The sequence below is a fragment of the Alternaria dauci genome, chromosome 7 (genome assembly GCF_042100115.1).
Source record: "Alternaria dauci strain A2016 chromosome 7, whole genome shotgun sequence".
NCBI lineage: Eukaryota > Fungi > Ascomycota > Dothideomycetes > Pleosporales > Pleosporaceae > Alternaria > Alternaria dauci.
Genome location: NC_091278.1, coordinates 428,040 through 441,424, shown reverse-complemented (window position 1 = coordinate 441,424; position 13,385 = coordinate 428,040). Strand labels below are relative to the sequence as shown.

The following is a 13,385-nucleotide window of genomic DNA, read 5'->3' as shown; positions in this document are numbered from 1 at the left end:
TTCAAGAGCACGATGGTTGGTTGCTAGCAGTTGCGTGGGCCAGCCACCAAAGTGAGAGTCGTGTGTTTGTGCGGAGCCAGGAGATGCGTGGTAGTGGAGAGAGAGAGGAGCAGATTCGCGCTATGTCATTGCTGGTGAAGCAGCGCGGACCCCCGAGCCAGGCATGCGCGACGCCACCAAGCCGCTCGCAGTCGGGCCTCACAATCGCTTCTACCAAGGAGCTTACCCGCATACGTCGCCTAACACATTCACGGAGCAATCGCATGGGCCAATCGTAACAAAGCCGGGCATGTGCTTGCGGGTTTGCCCCAATATCTTGTTGTCTATACCTAATGACCTCCACCCCGAGTGGGCCATGAGTGGCATGTCCTTTGTCTGCTCAAAAGACATGTCGGCTTCTGGCTCACCATCAAACCCAGTAACACGATCACCTTGACAGCCGATTGATTTGCTCTTTGCGACAAAAGCTGTTGCATCAGACACGCGACTGCTAAGGCTCTCATCACAGAAGTCCATGTATAGAGAAAGGTCAACATGTCGCCTTGGTATTTCGCATGCTGTAGTATACACCACAATGTACAGTGTCCGCTCCAAAGAACCGCAAAGAAGAGTCTATTTCATGTTCGAACTGTGGTATGGCTGAGATGCTACTCGTCGTCCTCGGCGGCCTCCATGTATCGCTGCTTGATGTCCTTCCATTGACGCTGTGATGCATGTTAGCGAATGCCACGTTCACTGCAGCAGCCTGACATACGCCGCGGTTGATGCTGTCCCAGATCTTCTCGGAGCCTGTGTCGAATGCGCTGTGCTGCTGTCAGCTCCCCTCCTTTCCCCTCCGGATGCTGTGGCTTACAGTTGCAGACCGAAGGCGGAGCCAAAGACGGCGAACAACATGGTAGTGTTGCTGCGGAGGACCGCGCTGCAACCGATGGTTAGTCTCGTCGGATCAAAGCGTATGCGCGAGGAGGGACTTGCTTGTAGATGTTGCCGAGCATCTGCGGAGAGTCGTTAGCGCACATTTACGTGTGTCGTCGGGTCAATTCACTTACGCCAGACATTTTGAGCGTGTCGAGAGGGCTGGGTGGACTGTGGAGAGTGGTGTGATGGTGCTTCGCTGACGGTGTCAAAGGCTGAGGTTCGCCGACAAGATTGAAGCTCTCGCGTCACGGGGATTTGCGCTGCGCTAATTGGTGCGTCGTGCCTTCCGCTTTGACGTGAACTTTACCTCCAACCCCACCACGGCATTTACTTCATCCTCGACAACCTGGGACGACAACTTCTCCCCTTCATCGAACGACGCCTGCAACGATTCGCCGAGGCCTCACTATATCGACCGGTTCGATCTGGCCTGTCGCGGCCGCCCAACCTCCTGCGGCGCATCCTACCCTCGACCCGCTTCACGGCAAGCGCAACCGGCACAATGCCTTCTGTAGAAACTCCTGCAATCTCCAAAGCCGGCATCACCACGTCTGCTACCGGCGAACGCCATATTCCCGCATCCGTCCGCCCCGACGGCTCTCTGCGCAAAGAGATTCGCGTTCGCCCAGGCTACCGCCCACCAGAGGATGTTGAACTTTACAAGAACCGCACCGCCGAGGGTTTCCGCAACAGAGGCAAGGCAGGAGTGCCGGGTGCAGAGTCGGTAAAGAAGGAAGAGAACCCTAGCACATCGAGTCCTGCTGCCAATAAGAATGCCAAACGGAGGGAAGCTAGGAAAAAGGCTGCAGCCGCTGCGGATGATGGCACAGGCGAGGTCAAAGGGGCCTCTACAGACAGAAAGGAAAAGGAAGCGCCGGTGGAGGTCAAGGCAAAGGAAAATGTGAAGCCTGAGGCGGACAAGGTGGTCGACCCCGAGGTTGAGAAAGAGAAGGAAGCGAAGAAGCTTACCAAGAAGCTAAGACAGGCGCGCGAGCTGAAGGATAAGAAAGACAAGGGCGACAAGCTACTCCCAGAGCAGTTCGAGAAGGTCATCAAAATCAACGAGTTGATACGTCAGTTGGAAAGCCTCGGCTTTGACGCCCAGGGGGAAAAGAAGGGAGAGACTTGAAGGACATGCCACAGGCTACTCTATGAATAGCTATACCATCTTCCAGGCCAACCCAGTTGCTCTTGCAGCACAGGCTAGCGGCCCGACGGCGGCATACCAGTGGCGAAAATAGGCATTACAACAAAAGTCTGATTACCCACGGCTTCACGTCAACGGCATGTCACCCGAGCGTACGCCCAGCTCGATAATGGCCACAGAGAGCTTGACCACGCATCGCTTCGCATCCTCTCACTTCTGCTATATTTGCTGCAGGCTGCTGCCATGCACCCAGACGAGCGATGCAAATAAGTCCCTCGAGCTTACCGTCGGGAACTATCGCGGTCTCAGTGTACATGTATCGTAGAAAACTACGAAAAAGAAATTCAGCCGCAAAACTCAACCAGTCCTCGCCACCAGTGATTTGCTGCCAGTGCAACCTCTTCTTCGAAGTCTATCAATGAAGTACTACTACGAGGCAAAGATGAAAGCAAAAGGCGAACCAAAAAGCTCCTTTTAGCTCACTTTGATCGGGAGCAAAAACAAAAACATACAACAGCGGGGATTCGCTAGTGGTCACCCACCTAACTACTAATCCGCCGGTACACTGCTTGTATATGGCTGAGCGGACGGGAAGCCTAATTTTCAGTGTCCTATGGTCGTATGTGAAAGAAATATATAATAATTGAATAATATACTCAGGATCATGGAGAAAATCTCAGATCTTGAATCACATCTCCAATCACCGATGTTCGGGCTTTCCAAACCAGGGTTCACAGCATAAACACTGTATTGACAGCGTGTTGTACAGCTTCTCCGTACTCCAACCCCACGCACCGTAACTATGCATGGACGGCATCTCCAATGGAACAATTATCAGACCTCGGGATGATGTTTTCGCCTACCGAATCCAATGCCATTTCATGGACAAACTATGCACGCTGCTCAGAGCATAGGCATTGGAGTACTAAGGGCAGTAAGTTAGGTATTAGGTAGCCCTGGAGGTCACGAGCGAGTAACGCAGTCAAGTAAGTCACGTACTTTTACTAAGACTATGATAAACTTTGAATATATTATTAATTTCTAACAACTATGAACAACGATTAAAGAGCAAAGATGCTAATGATTGGCATAGGTCTACACCGTCAACATGACTCATAATGAGCACAAACCCCTGAAACTCTAAAACTAGGTCCCACCGGATATTCTCAACGGACATGCTTCCGTAGGGCTAGCCAGTGGTGTTATTTCCGTCAATCCTCGTCTGCCGGCGCATACATGTTGACAGCGTCAAAAGGCTTGACAGTCTCTCTGGAGCATGCATTCCTTGTTTTAAGGCCATCAAAACGATCATCCATCCACTGGAGGAAAGAAGGGGCTGCAGCGGCAATCACAGGATCGTGGTCGAGCCCAGGATACAGTTGCAAATGAACCTCGCTCCCCATGTGACAGGTCGTGTTGTATGCCGTATCTACCACCTGAGGTAACACCGATACATCTTCGAGGCCTTGCACGATAAGAACTGGCTGATGGCTTTTCTTCAGCCCAACAGCCGACAGCCTGTCGATGAGTGCGATGATCCGTTGTACCTGTCGGGCCGTTTCTTCATTCGAGAAATCTAGGACCTGGTCGATAGTGAGGTCGGTTGCAATGGATTCCATGGAAACGTAGCAAGCCTGCGCTCTCCGTGCAAGCCCCAAGCGCTTCCTGAAGGTAGGGTCGATCCAGTCGAAAGTCTCGTTAGGATATATGTTTTGGACACCAATCACTGCCCATCCGAGTTCGCCGAGCACGCCACGAGATGAGCCCACGTCAGAACTCGAGTCCTGTGCTGTTTCCACAGCTGCTAGTGCGGTCTTGCCCATGAAGGCTCCGGGAGCCTGTGCGACTGTTCCGATGTATTTGCCGGCGAGGTCTGAGCTGTTCTGCACCAAGGGGCTTTCGGCGAGCGACCAAACGGTACCTCCACCCTGAGAGTGGCCCACACTCATCCATTCGGTTGTCAAGGATCCGCTGAACAGCTTTCGAGCAGCAACCACCGAATAGAAAACGTCATTCGCGTGGGCGGACAACGCGACATATGGGTGACCAGTGTAGTTGTTGCCTAAGCCGGCGTAGTCAGTCGCAACGACTGCGTATCCTCTTTCGATGAGGTACGACCAACTTCCGTATTCGTAGAGGCTAGGCATTACAGAAGGTGCACAGCCCTTGAAGACGCCCGATGTGCCGTGCGCCCATGCGACTGTCCGGAAAAGGTGACCATTCGTCCGGTTAGCATATGGGAAGGCGATGAAAGCAGTGACTGGCACTGTACGGCCAAAAAGGTCGACCGAAGTGTATTGGAGTCGATAGGCGGTTGTGCCTTTGGGAACGCTGCTGGAGAGCTCCCCAGGGTTGACTGGCTGGAACTTCAGGATGTCACCGGGCGCCGAGCTGGAGAAGTTTTTTGCCGTTGCATAAAAATTGTCGTCGTACAGAGAACCATAGGCTGCGGCATCGATGGCAAGACCGGCACTGAAGGCTTTGTAGCAGGTGTCTTTGCAGTCATAGTCTGCAGCCACGCTGGCCGATACGTTGAAGTTGGCGACCTGCGTTGCAGTGACAATCGAGGGCAGTAGTATGCCTAGAAGGACGTGGGATTTCATGTTTACAACTATGAATGATGGAGATGGGATGATTATTCGTCTCCGGCACAATGGCGATATTTATACGCTTCTCATGCTCTACTCAAGTTCCGTTGTACGAGTTCAGGTCTCCTTTCTTCCAGGTTGTTGTCCTATGCGAAGACATCAATTGTGATCCGTGTTGACTACTAACAAGCAGGCAAGCAGGCACAATGCCTGCTGAAGGAATCACCTTCTTTGACACATGGGCCGAGTGGTCATATTCAAGTGAAGTTCTCGCGCCTCGGAGTACTCTCTTCAGAAAAGCGCACATACGTATAAGGGCCGAATGATACATGACTATTGCTTGTTTGCACGTGCCCTAGACATGCCGCTTCGAACCGAACCAATGGCGTTTCGACCTTCCAAAAGCGGTAAGTGCCATTACTCAATTCGTTGTTGCAGAGCTGACGTCGATGCGGCGAGATTGGGAAAACAACAACGGGCAGAAAGAGCGAGGCAGAACGTAACCATCAGCCACTAAAGCATCATGCAGTGTAGGACCGATCTGGATTGATATGGATTCCGCCAGCATTATCTCCACCCTCAGAATTGAGCGAGTCGGCGGACTGACGACCGTCACTGTGCTTGAAAGGAGACTGGCAGATTTTAAGGAATACAAGGCATTAGTGGTGTCATTTGCAATTGTGTGCAAGAGAAATGGGAGTTGACCAACATGCGCGACTTTGAGGCAACCGTCATAGCAAGATTCAATAATTCAGCTCTTAGTACAAATAGGCAAAGTTTTGCTGATTCTATGTGAAGCCCAAAACAAAAGACTGCCCCAAGAAGAGGACATTCCCTCTCTACATCCAATCGCCCTCGTCCTCCACCGTCTCGCCGCGGTCTGAAGCCGCCAACAGCTCCCGCACAGTCCACGGCTTGTACTTGTATCCCGGTGGGATGTTGTAATTCTCGAACGGAGCGCCAGTAAGTAAATGCTCCGCAGCTTTGTGGTAGTTATCATGAGCGTACTGTTTGGGGTCATGATTAATCAGCCAGTCTGCCACCATCTTCGAGCCTTTTTTCATGGTTTTTTTCGGATCTTTCCAATTGGGGTCGTGGAAGACTTCACGGTTTTTGAACCCGGATTTCTGGGCGCAGGAAACGCGTTCAAATCTAACCAATAATGTGTTAGCTGGCGTCGCGCATGAGCATAGCTGTAACTTACCTCAGCTTGTTATGGAACTTAGTTGCGAGTGGAACGTTCTCTTTGCCGCCAATGCACAGACAGGCCGCCAAAGAATACCCGTCTTCCATGGCCATGGTACCGCCGCTGGCAGAGGTAGGCAAAAAAGGGTGGGCGGCATCTCCCAGCTGGATGACGCGGCCTCCTTTAGATGTCCACTGCGGCTGCGGGTCGCGCCACATCAACTTCCAATCGAGACATTGGTTGTTTGGCGAGGCCTTGATGACTTCAGTCACTAGGGGGTCCCAGTCTTTGACAGCCTCCAGAGCCTTGTCGGTAGTTGTTACTTTTGACCAGCTCTCAATAGCATCGCTTTCCTCATCCTTGGTTGTCAATAAATAGCAGAAGTCACCTCTCGACTGATGGATTACAATATGTGCTCCAGGACCCACGTACATAAACCCACCTCTTTCCTTGTCAAACAACTCCTTGGCAACAATAGGGTTTTTTGACACGAGCGCAGCTGGGTAGGTGCAGCGGTACATAACAAAGCCTGAGCTTATGGGGGCTGGTATGTCGCCCTCCATTATGTCACGCGACTTTGAGCCAACTCCGTCGGCTGCGACAACCAAGTCAGCTGTCAAGCGGTCGCCGCCTTCGAGAAGGACACCAGCCTCTTTGTCGGTCTCGAAGAATCCTACTACTTTTGTGTCAAAGGTAATCGAAATACCTTGCTCCAAGGTATAGGAGGTAAGAAGATGGTGCAATGCTTTGCGGTAGACGTTGAGCGCCATGTTGCCCTCTGGACCGACAACTTCATGCTTGAGAAAAGTGCCATCGAACTTGCGCATGTCAAATTCAGGCGATCCAGACAATTCTCTGGCTCGCTCCATGAATCCCGGCCATTTCCGTGGCGTCAGTAACGCCGAGCTGGTTATCATGATGATTTCACCTATTTTCCAAGATCAGCATCTATTCTGTCTCTCCGCCGTCAAGGTACTGACCAGCGCCCTGCCCTGCCCTGCAGAGTTTCGTTCAATCACTCGAACATTGTGGCCTTTGCGGTGGGCCTCGATCGCAAAGGTAAGACCACCGATGCCACCACCTACGACAAGGACTTCAATGCCAGTAGGTGCCTCTCTCTCCATCTGCGTATGCGGAACTTCTGGCATATTGGAAGTTGTGGATAGAGTAAGTTGTGTAGGATGAAATGTATAGGATGAGTCGAGTGTTGGTGGCTCTTGCTCTCACTATCAATCACATGGAGGTCAGTATATATACTGCTTCGATATGGCCTTCAACTACTGCGCCTGCATTGTCCAAGTTAGTCCATCGGTCGAAAATTGGCGGATGGGCGTGTCGGACCGGAGCTAGGGCTGTATAATGTGATGTCCAAGCGTACCTTTTTTTGATGACCACGAAGGTTGTCCAAAACCCACTCATTGTAACCGCGGAACGACTATCAATGTCTAAGCGCGGTGGACCTGAGCACCGACTCGTTCTGAGATATAGTCCCGGATTAGACCGCAAACAAAGATTCCAGTATCCGAACATGATACACTGCAGACTCATCAACTAGCGGATTCCTGGGCTCTGATGTCCGCGAGACTACAGATGGAAGCCTTGCGTTGGTGCATTCACGCATCATATGCATTGGGCAACTCGCCCGAATGATTTCAATTGGGAGACTACGTGGCGAACTGGAAAACCTTATGTCGAACAAGGCATGTACGAAAGTATGTACAACATGGGTCGCTCAACACCAGAAAATCTTGGAAGGGTTGGGCCTAAATAGGCAATCCAAAGATGATCGGATTGGCAGGAGATGTCTCGGCTGCATGTTGGCGATACGACGCGATACATGTCTGGTGGAGCTGAATAAGATCAGCGCGTGCTTGGGAGTTACTGGTATCTCGCCTTGCAATGATGTTTTCTTACCCATAGTTACTCTGTAGTAGCAGCATTATGGTAGCGGTCAACGGCAATACATAGTAAGTGAAAAATGTGATCTCGTTGAGGATGCCTCAATGTTCTTTGTGTTATCTTCAGGGTGTAGGGTAGGTATCTTCCATAGCTCAACCCATTGGAATGATTATCGCGGCACAGTAGGCCTCTGGGGAGACCGAAAATGCGACTTTACTCTCGTGGTGGTCCGATCGGTGTTTCGTGGTGGTGAAGCTCCGACGTCGCACGTACACGTAAGAGACGGGATAACTTTACTCCTGTCACATGATGCCAAGTATGGCCCATGCCGGGGTATGCATAGGCCCCATCCCATCTCAGTTAGCTCGATAGACTTTGTACATCATTCTTCTCCACATATCACAACTCCTGTCTTCTCCTTGTAATACGATTAGCCGTACAATGCTAACAGTACATGCGAATTTGCGCACACGCGCAGGATGTTGGACTTGTCGAGCGCGTCGGAAGAAGTGCGATGAAACACGGCCACATTGCATCAATTGTTCTAATCTCCGAGTGCCCTGCCAAGGCTATCAAGTCCGTCTAAAGTGGCTGCCCCAGCATAGGCTCTCTGCCGGCCGTTCTTACAAGTGTGACGACAATCCACCCAAACTGCCCCCTATTCCAAGCAGCGGAATTCCGGAATTGGGCAGTAAACCTCTTGTTTACTATCTAGGGGTAGAGGGCCTTGACTCTCTTACAGATATGGCGAAACGAATACTGCAAGATTGTACGTGCTTCAGCAGTTCCGCCAGACCCGTGAATAACTTTCGCAGTCATCGATTGGGGCGCTGCCCAACTAGTCTCCAGTGTCAAATCACACTCGGAACGGTATTTTGAAGTGTTTGCTGGATCAAAGGCACTCGTTGCAGGTTGCATCGCCTTCCAGGTCACACTCGACTTGAAGTACGCGCCGCTCGTCGAACAGTATTACATGCAAAGCGTAAGACAATTTAGGTATGATTTAGCATACCCGGAACTTGTAGAGAGAAAAGCCACCATATATGCTGGCTTGTTGCTGTGCTCTACTAGCGTCAGTCAAATCACCCTTTTGATAGAACAGGTCATGCTAAATATCCTAGATGATGCGCGGCTTGCCTTGGACAGTTCACCTCTACGGCATATCGTCTATACTTTTGGAGCGAGACGTCTTCATGCATCTAAATGAACAAACGGCGGATTTCGTTCCGCTCATTGGGGTCATGGACTTACCCACCCATACGCTTGGCCGTAAAACGGAAACATTACACATCTGGTATAAACATTGTCGAATCCAAACAGGTATCGATGACTGCCTTGGGCTACCATGTAGTTTGGTGGACCTGCTATGTGCGGTGATGGAACCTGGGATAATTCAACGCCTGCTGCTGTGGCCAAGTGAACACGGTACGCCAGAGCAGCATATCATGTGGGATCTGACGCGATATGGTGGTATAATCATGGCTCAAAACTACCAGCTAGAGAACGGACTGGCTCAACGACAGGACAGCACTGTTCCAGAGGACGTGACAGTGGCGTTCGCAGTGCGTCATATCATTACGACAGCACATCAGTTGAGGGCTGAAGCCGGAAGCTTGACTCGTGGACTTTGGTCGGGGCTGCTCTTTCCATTAGTCGCTGCTGCCTCTCAACCACTCAGTCTGGCCGACGTTGACAGGAGCTTGATGCTCGATTGCATCACAGATCTTGCCGATGGTGTACTGGACAATCATCCTTACTACAAACAAGTCATTGTTGTCTTGCAGGCATTTTGGGAGCAGAAGAACACTAGATCACTCCAACAGGTAGCTCGAGACTTGAACCTTGAAGTTGGGTTGTTTTAGCCCTCGGCCATGTGAGTGCAACATTGGGTATCTGGAAATGGTCTAGAACGCTCTATGAATTTGGATCGTCTAAACACGCCCAAATGTACACATAATGACTTTCGAGCAACCCCACACCAACCAAGGGCTCAGACATGCCCGATTATCGTTCCGTTCAAAGGCAGCCTTCTTTTGACGCTTCCCAGTCACCCTTGATCAGATCAGCGGCCCTCTCTGCGACCGCGTACACAGTCGCCTGGATGTTGCCTTGAGTGATCATAGGAAAGATACTGGCATCCACGACCCTGAGGTTCTGCACACCGTACACTCGGCAGTGGTCATCCACAACACCACCAAGCTCACTGGGCAACATTGCGCACGTCGAAGTGGGATGGAAGGTTGTGTAGAGCCGCTCACGTGCAATCCGGCGTGCATCCTCTAGCGACGTAAAATCAACACCCTCTGGGAGATGACTCTCCGGCTTCAGCAATTCCGACATGGGACTCTGGGTGGCGATTGTCGCCACAAATTGGATGCAGCGAGCCATAATTTCAACGTCTAGAGGATGCGAAAGGTAGTTGGGGTCGATGATGGGAGCATCTTGAGGGTTGCCACTTCGGATGTGAACACTGCCGCGTGAGAACGGGTGCTGGAGACCAGCTGTAAATGAGATGTAATTGCCTGACTTAAGCTTGGCCATAGCTTCGCTCATACTTGTCTTGCCAGGATTGAAATGCATCTGGCTCGCCAAGATGCCAGATTGTGAGGAACTTTGCTTGGGGTCAAGGACCAAAGAGCGGAGCTGTTCGTATTGGGCCTTCTGGCTGGGCGACAGCGTTGGCAAGGTGTTATCCAGGAAGCTGCTTACTAGGTTTCGCGTCGCTTCCTCTGTCATAGCGCCATCCGGTCCAACCATTGGCAGGTTCGCCACACTCATCGGCATACCCGTGAACGGGCCTGTTCGATCTTCTGTGTATTGCTTGAGCAATGCTTCGATGACATTTGGATCGCGAAGTACGTCTCCAGAAATCTGGCCGTCGGCCACTTCGAATGACAGTGCAGCAAAGGCATGGTCTTGGAGATTTTCACCAACTGCTGGGTTATCTACGACAGGCGTGATGCCATGCTTTTCGAGAACCGTGCTCGATCCGATACCTGAAAGCTCCAGGATTTGCGGGGATTGAAATGAACCAGCAGATAGGATGACTTCTTTTCCGTACAGTTCGTGCAGCGAACCATCGCGACATTGCACTTGCACGCCCTTGGTAACAACGGCAGAATCGGGTGATTCTAAAATAACTTTGGAGACGAGAACTTCAGTGACAACGTCTAAGTTTGCACGTGCCTGGACGCTTGCATCGTAGTACGCTGAAGCAGAGTAGGATCTGGTCTTTCCGTCTTGCTTGATGCAGTTGGGAGGCGTGAATGCACCTAGCTTGGCACCGTTGATGGGATCGAGAGAGTCGTTCATGCCAAAGCGATCGAATACTTGGTCCCAAGCAGCGTTGAAAGGACCATAGGTGTCTGTATGAGTAAGGGACAGCGGGCCGTCTGTTCCCTGCGTTGTGGAGTCCATGTACTTGTCCAAACCCAGTAGGTCGGATGTCGACTTGGAACCAGCTTCGTATGTGTGATATTTGCGAAAGTATGGCTTGGCCTTGGCCCACGACCAGCTCTGGTTGCCGAGGGATTCCCATGCATCGAAGTTGCGACTGCTAGGGTAGAGGATGGCGGTATAATTGACGGCGGACGAGCCCCCAAGTAGCTTTCCCCGTGGTTGCTGAATTTGACGGCCATTGAGGTGTTTCTAGAGTGCGATTAGCTCCTCTGCCAGACAAGATGCTGCAAATGGACTTTTCTTACCTGCGGCTCACACCAGAAGCCCCAGTCGTACTCCGGGTCTTCCCACAATGTTGCCATCAAACCGGGAGTATCGATCCTTGGGTCGCCCATGTGGTTGGCGCCAGCCTCGAGCACCAACACTCTCTTGTTTTCATCCTCGCTCAGTCGATTGGCAAGCACCAAGCCCGCCAATCCACCACCAACGATGATGGCGTCGTAAGAGTTGTGACCAATGCCTTGGATGACATCTTGCGTGCCTTTGAGTGGTGACATGACTGGATAGAATGCAGAACGTGGAAGGAAGAGAAAGTTGACTGGAATTGAGAGCCTTGAAGGGCTTTGTAGGCAACCATTATCGCAAGGGATGGCAAATGCTCGAAAGTCTGGAACCACATGGCCGTGCCACGCTCATTCAGCGTAGGTGCAGTCGCGATAGATAGCCGTCCGGAAGAGGAAGGCGCGGCCCATGGTACAGCGGTGACTCAGACGACAGGAGAGTGTAGGATTCGCTTTTTCAGTCTTGGTGGAGGCCCTACTGTATCGCGATAATCATTAGGTTTGAGCTTTAGGGAGCGTAGACAGCAGACCCAGCGAAACAAAACTAAAGCTCTACATATAATCGACTGTTCTCTAAAGATGTAACTCAATATTTATCGCAATACAGTAGGCCTCCTAGAGACCAAAAAGCGACTTTACACTCTCGTGGAGGAAGGCGCGGCTGCCTGGCCAAGCAACTGGATGGAGTCGCGCTACTGACCCATGCGCCGACGCTAAACCCTGACCCCACATCCCTACCGGTATAAACGTATAAATCCCCAGCTGACCGTCTTACTCTGCCGTGTGTCAAGACGGTGCCTGTACTCACCAATTTGTGAGAACACAGTAGACATCACACTCTACATAATACACGATTTGGGCACCATAGAACTTCCAACCACAGCCTTCAATTTTTGTTTACGAAAGAGACAGGAAACAGACGGCCAAAAAATCGGGAAGGGGGCACGTCACACTCACGCAGTCTCACCAAAATGGGAGTCTAACCAAGCATTCCGCCGTCGACCCTCACAACCTCAGCGTTGACATAGCTGGCTTCGTCACTCAACAGCCATGCTATGAGCTTACCTACTTCCTCCGCCTGTCCGAGGCGTCCAAGGGGAACAGTCTCAGGATTTGCCCACGTGCTTGCCTCGGTTCTCCCTTGCCGTTTTGCTTCCTCACTTGCTTCAATAAGCATGGGAGTATGGATGAATCCTCTGTGAAGTGTTTTGGTCAGCACTGGTCCCGCCAAGTGCTACTTAGGGTAGGTATGAAGTTGACTTACGGTGCAACTGCGTTAACTCGGATGTTTCTTGGGCCGGCTTCTTTCGCAGCAGTCTTAGTCAGTCCTATTATAGCATGCTTCGACGCAACATAGTGACCTGATTTGGTAACTCCTATGAGGCCGGTTACAGACGCGGCATTCACAATAGAGCCTCCGTCAGCCATGTGCCTCAGTTCGGCGCGGAGACATTTGAAACTTTGTGATACCAGCAGTCAGTATTGCCAGTTTGTCATTACGCTCCGGTTGCACTCCGAAGTCCAGTGGTTTTCTCACTTACACGCCTGTGGCATTTACCGACAGGACCATGTTCCACGTCTCATCAGTCATGTCTTGCAAGAGTGTGGGTAGTCCAGCAATTCCTGCAATATTCGCTGCTCCATCGAGCTTGCCAAACTTTGAGATGATCTCCTCGAGCCAGGAGTTGACCTGCGCAGTATCCGTCACATCGACGACTGTACAAATGACTTTCTGGCCTGGTAAAAGCGGAAGGCTTGTGGTGAAATCTTTGAGAGCTACTTCGGAGACATCCGCTAAGGCTAAAGATGCACCTCTGGAATGGAGTAGTTGAGCTGTAGCCAGGCCGATGCCACTAGCGGCTCCCGTGATGGCTATCACACGACCGGTGAAGAACGGCATCTGACAG

The 13,385-nt window shown here is 51.4% G+C and overlaps 5 protein-coding genes across 5 annotated transcripts; 1 reads left to right on the top strand and 4 right to left on the bottom strand.

Moving 5' to 3' along the window:
• Positions 1-647: 647 nt before the first annotated feature.
• ACET3X_007318 (uncharacterized protein) lies at positions 648-1,058 on the bottom strand (the record flags this gene model as incomplete). The annotated part of the gene is made up of 5 exons (XM_069454203.1): positions 648-704; positions 755-803; positions 854-919; positions 976-995; positions 1,050-1,058. The coding sequence occupies 5 exons, from the start codon at positions 1,056-1,058 to the stop codon at positions 648-650; spliced, it is 201 nt and encodes a 66-aa protein (XP_069304481.1).
• A 362-nt stretch (positions 1,059-1,420) lies between these two features.
• Positions 1,421-2,047, top strand: ACET3X_007317 (uncharacterized protein; the record flags this gene model as incomplete). The annotated part of the gene is made up of 1 exon (XM_069454202.1): positions 1,421-2,047. The coding sequence occupies one exon, from the start codon at positions 1,421-1,423 to the stop codon at positions 2,045-2,047; it is 627 nt and encodes a 208-aa protein (XP_069304480.1).
• Positions 2,048-3,276: 1,229 nt separating this feature from the next.
• ACET3X_007316 (uncharacterized protein) lies at positions 3,277-4,668 on the bottom strand (the record flags this gene model as incomplete). The annotated part of the gene is made up of 1 exon (XM_069454201.1): positions 3,277-4,668. One exon carries the CDS (start codon positions 4,666-4,668, stop codon positions 3,277-3,279), a length of 1,392 nt encoding a protein of 463 aa, XP_069304479.1.
• Positions 4,669-5,492: 824 nt separating this feature from the next.
• ACET3X_007315 (uncharacterized protein) lies at positions 5,493-6,666 on the bottom strand (the record flags this gene model as incomplete). The annotated part of the gene is made up of 2 exons (XM_069454200.1): positions 5,493-5,805; positions 5,858-6,666. The coding sequence occupies 2 exons, from the start codon at positions 6,664-6,666 to the stop codon at positions 5,493-5,495; spliced, it is 1,122 nt and encodes a 373-aa protein (XP_069304478.1).
• Positions 6,667-9,754: 3,088 nt separating this feature from the next.
• On the bottom strand, positions 9,755-11,694 carry ACET3X_007314 (uncharacterized protein; the record flags this gene model as incomplete). Its single annotated transcript, XM_069454199.1, has 2 exons — positions 9,755-11,386; positions 11,443-11,694. The coding sequence occupies 2 exons, from the start codon at positions 11,692-11,694 to the stop codon at positions 9,755-9,757; spliced, it is 1,884 nt and encodes a 627-aa protein (XP_069304477.1).
• Positions 11,695-13,385: the final 1,691 nt, after the last annotated feature.